The sequence below is a fragment of the Fundulus heteroclitus genome, unplaced genomic scaffold (assembly GCF_011125445.2).
Source record: "Fundulus heteroclitus isolate FHET01 unplaced genomic scaffold, MU-UCD_Fhet_4.1 scaffold_395, whole genome shotgun sequence".
Taxonomy (NCBI): Eukaryota; Metazoa; Chordata; class Actinopteri; order Cyprinodontiformes; family Fundulidae; genus Fundulus; species Fundulus heteroclitus.
This window is the reverse complement of record NW_023396809.1, coordinates 98,515-106,692: the sequence shown is the minus strand read 5'-3', so window position 1 is coordinate 106,692 and position 8,178 is coordinate 98,515. Positions and strand designations below refer to the sequence as shown.

The 8,178-nt window shown below is 39.9% G+C and overlaps 1 protein-coding gene across 1 annotated transcript in view; it reads right to left on the bottom strand.

Moving 5' to 3' along the window:
- Nucleotides 1-388: 388 nt before the first annotated feature.
- Nucleotides 389-8,178, bottom strand: part of clstn2 (calsyntenin 2) — a gene marked incomplete at its 3' end in the record, with an annotated part of 96,213 nt that continues 88,423 nt past the window's right edge. The window contains 6 exon segments of the mRNA XM_036130931.1: nt 389-807; nt 809-964; nt 1,083-1,273; nt 7,078-7,193; nt 7,332-7,482; nt 8,002-8,169. Coding sequence (XP_035986824.1) covers nt 742-807; nt 809-964; nt 1,083-1,273; nt 7,078-7,193; nt 7,332-7,482; nt 8,002-8,169 — 848 coding nt within the window.

Genomic DNA, 8,178 nt, shown 5'->3' with positions numbered 1-8,178 from the left:
TCGTAAATCAATTATTATTTGGCACCTCTAATATAGACGTAAAATCCCCCATTTACAAAAACCAATTACACAGCACTACTTGCACAGTAGTGAAAATTTGTAGGATATTTTTGACAAGTTTTACATGGAAGCCACTGCTAAAAGAAATCAACAATAAGTCCCATTTTCAATGTAGTCCAGATAGTCACAGCTATCTAGATGACACAGTAACACATAAAAAACACAATGCAGTGTTCACTTTAATATTATGTGCTACGTTGTGTCAGTCTATCACATATATCCCACCAGCAAAAACACATAAATGGTTGCAGTCGTAACAATGGAATGTGGCAAAGTTCAGAGAGCATGAATACTTTTGCAAAGAAATACCTCAGATTGTCTGCGCAACATACGCTGAAGATGAAATGACATAAGTGCATATTTTATGTGTGTGTAAATGTCTCACTGACTGTGGCGTGAATAATGACGAAACACCTTGGACAATGATTTCCAGCACTGTGGCGCTTCAGCTGACTAAATGATACTGCATGTTTTACTTTGTCCAGCAGGGGGCGAGATTTCTTCAAAAACGGCAACATGGGAGGAGTCTGTGTATTTTTTCCAGCAAAAGATTGTTATTCATTTTATCAGAGAATTTATGTCTATGTGTGTGTGTGTGTATGTGTGTGTGTGTAGTTGAGAGAAATAAAGCCACGGTGTGTGTGCGTGTGTGTATGCAGGAGTATTTTTGTGTGTGTGTGCTTAGTATGTTACACGTGAACTGTCCCACTCAGGCTTTCCCTTCTGCTTCCTCCCGTTAACCTCTTCTCCTTCCTTTAATTCCCTCTTCTTCCTCTTCAATCGCTGCTTTCTGATTCAACGATCGTCATGCTCCCACCAGCTCAGCATCGTCTTCTTCATCCTCCTCCTCCTCACATTCTTCTCCTCTCACAGCTTCTCCCGGTGCCTGGGGTCCTCTTATGGCCTAGACAACAAATAACAGATCCCAAAATCCAATCATAGACTCGGGGTACACACCTTTTAGTCATCGTATCAGAAAAAAAATGTAAAAGCTACTGAAGAACTGAAATGCTTCCAGTTACCTCCATGGGATTGACCGTGATGTTGAGTCCAGCGCTTTCCCAGTCTGACTCTGGATCTTTGATTTCGTCCTCATCATCTCTGGACCCTTCCTGGTGTGTGGCGTGGATCCTGTAGATGCCGATCACCACAATGATCACCAGGGCGCTGATACAAACCACAATGACAACCGTGGCTGCAGGAGGAGCTGGACCTGGTGGAGAAAAGAAAAGATAAGATTAGATAAGATGAGATAAGATAAGCTTTATTGATCTCACATTGGAGAAATTCACTTGTCACACATCGGCTTAGTGATCAAAAGCTTGATTTTCTGCACTTGTACACAAAGAGTTAAAATAGCTGCACAACTAGGGACTTAGTTTTCCTCTGTGTGTGATGTTTCACTTTATAATCATAAAATACATGCGATTGCTAGAATACAGCATCGGTTTTGTTGAATTCCAACTGTTTCTAAATGTAGTTTTTGTTATCTAATTACAATTATTCAGTTTGTATTAAAAGACAAAGCTGGAAAAAACACAAGAAATGTTTTGCTCGGCAGGCAGGGGCCGGGATTATAAGAGATAAGCGTGACAAGGTTCAGCGGAAACAGATTCAGCAAATACATCATGTGCAGAAACCAACATCACTCCTGAATGCACAAAGGACTGTTTCACAAGACTGAACTCTTCAATGAGCAAGAAGCTGGAATATCTGCTGGTCACTGTTTCTCTGCAAGCCACATCTTTAAGTTTTGATTGGTTGCACCCTCTCTGGCTAGGAGTCTGGCGCACCAGCAATTTATCTAGATCACAGGTGTCAAACTCAAGGCCCGCGAGCCGAATCCGGCCCGTCAAGGTAAATTATCCGGGCCCTCAAGAGCCAAAAAAAAGGCACTTTCGTGTCATAAAGTAGAGGCATATATCCTTTAAAGTGTATAAAGTGGCTAAAACTGTGCCTCCTGTAAGTGTAACTCACCCCAATATCAACTTTTTTTCCAAGATAAACTGTATAAACTGGGACTAAGAGTGCTACTTTTATATTATCTACTGTGCGTTTTTTATTCTTCTATGTGAACTGGAATGAAATTATGAAATGAAAAGTATCGTCTATACACGTGCAACCGGCCCTTTATGACTTCATGACGCCAAAGTGGCCCTATATAGAAATGAGTTTGACACCCCTGATCTAGATGAAAGAGACATACATAGGTGCACAGTGAAGAGGACTATATATATGTACATTAATTAACCTTTTCTTTATATTCTTAAAGTCTCCTTAAAATTTATGTTACATTGTGTATATCTATCTATCTATCTATATATCTATCTATCTATCTATCTATCTATCTATCTATCTATCTATCTATCTATAAATATATATATAAATATATATATATATATATATATATATATATAATATATATATATATATATATATCCCCTCATGTATACAACCTCTAAATTAAGACCTCTATTCTCCAATCTTCATTCAAGATATATTGTTTTAAGTGACCTGAAAACAAATAGTTTTTCATCATAATCCTAGATTCCACTGACAGAGTCACAATGTACTAAAGTTGGACTTGCAAAAACTGGCTTTATGTTGTTGCACGCACACAGTTCAGGTGTCAACGGTCACCTAAAGAAACGTCCCTCAGTAGGTTACAGCGAACTCTTATCCACGCAAGTGCCGGCCCAGTATTTCAGAACTACGACCATGCCTGGTGGTGATTTTCCAGTTTGTTTATCTGAGCGCCTGACAGAACATGAGAGTTTCTCTGAGATGAGACGGGGCAAATAGTTTTATGACTAATCCTGTTTTGTTTGACTTAGAGATCCAGAGTGCTTTGAAGTAATCCTTAAGTAAAGAGAAATTTCAATAATGATGGTTGTGCCAAACTTTGAATGTGAATGTTGTGATTTATTCATTGAGATCACAGACAGATGACTAAATGTACGATGTCAGTAATGATAGTGCTTAGTCTAACTAAAGTAAACAAAAAAAATTAAGTGACCCAGAAAGGATAAGTGGGTATAGACATTGGATGGATGGATAAAGTGATAATTTTGACCTCAGAGGAGCTTCTGAAGCTCAAAGGAAACATTTTAGAGATATGTTGTGAGAGTATGCTAAACTAATCAATGACTGCTGATGTGAAACTCTTCTCATGTCTGCATCTGACTAGTCGTCCTCTTAAAATCTGGACTGATCCTATAACTAGCAGACAGTTTTCTCCCTGGACTTCCTAAAGGAGTCAATCGACTGTTACCCCAATATTTTTTGTGTTTGATGTTCTGTTTGTCTGTATCGTACATTTAGTGTACTTTGTGTAAAGTTTACATGCAGTTTGTATTAGAAGACACTTTGAGTAAGGCAGTCTTTTTCCACTCTTTCCTCCTGGATTAAAATTAAGCTTTAGAATTAAGATATTAGGTTTTTAATGAGATTAAATATTGTTTTTGAGTGTTTGTTTCCTGGTTTTTAATCCTTTTTAATCAGTAAGACATACTGCAGATTAGAATTGGTGTTGTTTTAATTTTGCCTGCTGGTTGTTTGTGTAATGCAATCTCTTCTTCGGCGTTAATCAGCGGTGAGAAGATATTGTTTGGTTAGGATTGATTGTAACGGTTATTGATTCTCATCAATTTTGAGATAATTAAACACACATATTTTTGGCATTTATTGTATTTATACTCAAATATTTATCTTAAATATTGATTAACGTTGTGAATTCATTTTATCTTCATTAGAATGTCTAATCTTTTTGTAACTTTTTTTTAATTATCCCTCGAAAGGAAACCAATTTAATCACAGGTAAACACCACAAATTAACATTGTTTTACTCATAAAAGAATTATATTAACAAGCTCTTTTTTATTGTTGAGTGAAATTATGACAACTTACTCCATGAAACTACCCGGCGACTGAGTTGTTTAGGTTAACTCTGAGTTTTTCCTTTTTCTAAGCTGAGATCTACACAAGGACGTCTCAGAGAAGGCGTGCCCTTTTCTGGAGGAGCCTGTCTGCCCCAGGGCAGCTGTGGCTCCAAGATGGTGGCACAAATTACTGGCACTTTGGTTCATTTTGTTTGCTTTTGTGTTTTTACTTGTGTTATCACCACTCCCAGCTCTAATACAATACAGGAGAGGGGAGCTGTTGGAACTGCGACCCAACCCTGGAGTATACAAACCGTACCGACCATCGAATCCGGACTTTATTCACCCCGACCAACAACGGACAACAGAAGCTCCACTCTATCCGCCAAGGAAACAGGGAAAGCGAAGAAGGAGACAGCGAGGCTGTCAGGCAGGCCTGCTGACTCGGCTAAAAGCTAATCCATACAGACCAACACTTCCTAACCCTGACCCTAACCCTCTGGTCAATGTAAGATTCCTCGGCAACAAAAACTTCCTAAGAATTGTTGCAGGTAAGATGGACAGCTGTGTAGCGATTTTCACAGAATCGTGGTTAGATGGCAACATTCCTGACGAAGCAGTAGGATTGGAGGAGCGCACTCTGTTCAGGGACGATCGAACGGCGGATGCAAATAAAAAGCAAAAGCAGGAGGTCTGGCAATTTACATCCACAACTCCTGGTGCACACTGATCCCACCCACTCAGGCAATGCTCTGTTTGCCCCTCTCCCATCAGGTAAATACTTCAGAAGCCTTAAATCCAAAACAAATAAACTTAGAAACAGCTTCTTCCCAAGAGCTGTGAGGGCAATCGCCCCCTGATGGGAGACTGCAATCCAACGCTTTGAAATCCCCCCTCTGTTACGAGCCCGTCACACGTTACAATCACCTTAATGTTACTGCCTTACTGCACACTATCATCTCTGAACATCTAAATCCACATTTCTGTAAAACGAAGCCTCAAATCATCATTGTACAATAAGCACCTTACTACATTATTCTCTGTTATGTTGTGACACTCCTAAACAGACCAAATTTACCAGGGGGGCCAAGGTGGGGCCAGTGTTTTTTCACAGGGGCACAGAAAAAAAATTAAAAACAATAAAATGGCAATATTTAACTGTGTAATAATATTAAGTGAGCCACTTGTGGCTCTGGAACTGCAGGTTTCAGACCCCTGATCTAGCAGTTGAAAACTTTGCCCCCTGCTCAATACGGCTAAAGCTAAACGTGAAACATCTTAAGTTTTAAATTCTTTTTAGAGTAAAGCGGTATAGGTAAAAAAATAATATTGGTCAAAGTGACCAATCAGTTATGGTTTCTTTGCCATTGCAAATAATCATGAGAAGTTTTTTAACATCATGCTTTTAGTACAGGGGCCATAACAGGGGCCAGGGCCATTTCTACAGGGGCATGGGCCCCTGTTGGCCCCTGTCTAGAACCGCCCCTGCTCCTAAACGCTGCAAAGGAAAAAAAAATCTGTAACCATTGTTCATTGTCTGTTTGTTTGTCAGTTTGCCTTCATTATGTGTAATGTGAGCCGGGGTGGCCAAAGAGAAATTTCACCACAGTAACATGTGGTAATAAAAACACTCTTGACTCTTGACTGTATGCTGGAGCGCAAATACTCCACAGAAATCTCTGTCGGGAGAGGCTGATCGGACCACGATTAAATGTCTTATCATTTCGGGATTGATACATTTTCAAGCGTTACCTTTTTCTGCCGCTGTCATTGATTTATCTTAATATTCTCAGCCCGGACATCGCTCCTGTAATGAGGTGGTGCTCTCAGTTCTGAATAATTTCTTTGTGCTGCTCTTCGTTTTCATGCCAACAGCAGCTTTTTAATATCGTAGGTGACGCAGAAAATCTTTCAGAGGCAACTATATAATATGTGGTGCTGTCAGTAATGGTACTGTTGCACTCAGTAGAGCTTAATGGAGCTCCATAGTCAGAGACCCAGAAGATTAATAAAAGAACTACACAGAATGAAAGCAATCATTTATTCTGTATCACATTTTGAGACTTCCAGCTTGGATTTTCCATTCATATATTTTCGTTTCCATTCATAACAACCCCCCCCCCCCCCCCAACACTATTAGGGCTACGGCACATTTATTCACTAAAATACCACCACATATATTTCACCTTAAATTATAAATATAGCCTATATGATTAATATAAAGTGAGGTTGGCACAAATTATACACCTACTAGAAAATCTCTGTCAACTCATTTTTACAAGGATCCCATCATGCATTGCAGATGTTGATTATAGCAATTAATGTTTTACTTGATTAAGGTTAAACATAAGAATAACCATATCCGATTAAACTGTATTTTCATACTTTATTGAAAATACAGTATGACTGTATTTTCGTAGCAACAAATCATCGTGATTTGCTGCTACGTCCTTTTTATGCCTGTCGGGTTGCCCCTATAGACACGCAATCAATACCCCCCCCCCCCCTTTTTTTGGTGTAGTGTAAAAAAACAGCTTTAATTCTCAGTCAAATAACACTCATGTCTCTCATGCATTGACTTTTTCAGCAATTCTCTGCCAATAACTCACTTTTTCTGCAGCAACAACATTGTCTGTTTTTGTTAATTACGTCTTGATATTCTCCACATGCCCGAATTAAAGATTTCTAATTCCACTCACAGGAGACTTCCAGGTTTCTTATTTCCTGCCGTTGCCATGGTGAATTGCGTCATCTGCTTTTCATTGATGAGGGCTTCTTTCATGCTCGTGCTTAACTCAGGGTTGATTGGATGCTGAGTTTAGTTACCTGATTAATTTACCTGTTCTGAAACCGAAAACGCTGCGTATGACAGCATGAGGTAGAACTACTCAGAGTAGCTGCTCTCTACTCAAACTCCAAACTAAATGTCTCCGGTTTAACAAGTCTTCACAACAAGTTCTCACCCTATGCACCTGATGGGATAAAGCTATGAGTAATTATTCTTTTAAATGGGGGATAAATTTCATGAGGAAAAAGGAGAATTCATTGTGTTCAATCTAATCAACAAGGTACCAGTATAAAGGTTTGTGGTGTCATTGGAGAAGACATGCACCACACCACTTCTTTATTGGTGGCTTACCTGACATGTGTGAGTTAGGGTTGTGGATCATAAGAGGATGATGGACGGGTCTCATGTACTGGGACTGGGCAGCCATGTGGTTGACATGCTCCATGGGCGCCGTGTGGTGAAGAACACTGATCTAAAGAAGCAGAAGCAAAGAGCCATTATTCTCAAAGCAGAGGCCAAGGAAAGGCACCGATGACACAGTCTAACGTACAAGATAGGCAACGATAAAAGAGAAAAGATGAGGACTGTTTTACATAAAAAAAAACCTTGCCTCCAGATTGAACTCATTGCTGGTATAACGCCCATTAAGCTCAGAGCAGGTAAGTCGGAACCGTCTCTCCGTCAGCGAGGCGGGTTTCCAGTTTCTGTAGCGTAGCTGTCTCAGAACCTGTTCATAGTGGGCCATGGAGTCCACACCTGGGGACAGTAAGACTCAGAGTCAAACCAATCCTAGAACCTATGCTGTAACATATCCAATTCAAAGCCTTCAGGCCAGTTAAAAGGATGTTCCTGTCCCTGACGCCCACGTCTTATGCAGATTGCAGTGACTGAGATGCTGAAGCTGAAGCAACAGATCTATGTTGCTTGTTTTTAAACAACAAGGGAGACATTTTACACTCTTACAAGTCTCAAGGTTGTAATTCAATGTACAGTATATTTTGTTTTTAACCTAGAAAGCCAAAGATGTTGCTTGGCCTCAAACAACCCCACAATAATAGATGCAACAGCACCAAAATGCCGTGAAACACACCTGTAACATATAATAGCAAACATCAATACTCCACTTTTTTTTCTTAATGTAGTGAGAGAAAGTTTGAACCTATTTCCTGATTTTCAGCCGGATAACTCTTTCCATGATCTGCCAAGATTTATGTCAGATACAACCTGAGTATTAAGGATTATAGACGTATGTGCTGTAGAATCGTCTCATCCTACCATATATTGATATCCCAGAGGTGGAGTTAGTGGCATCAAGGTGTTTTCCCAATAAAGCACTGTGGTGGATCTCTAGGCTCTCTCTCTCTGGTTCCAGCTCCTCTCCGATCACAAGCACATCACAGTAGTCCAGGTTATGCATCACCTCCATCACCCCTGGCCGGCGGACTTCACACA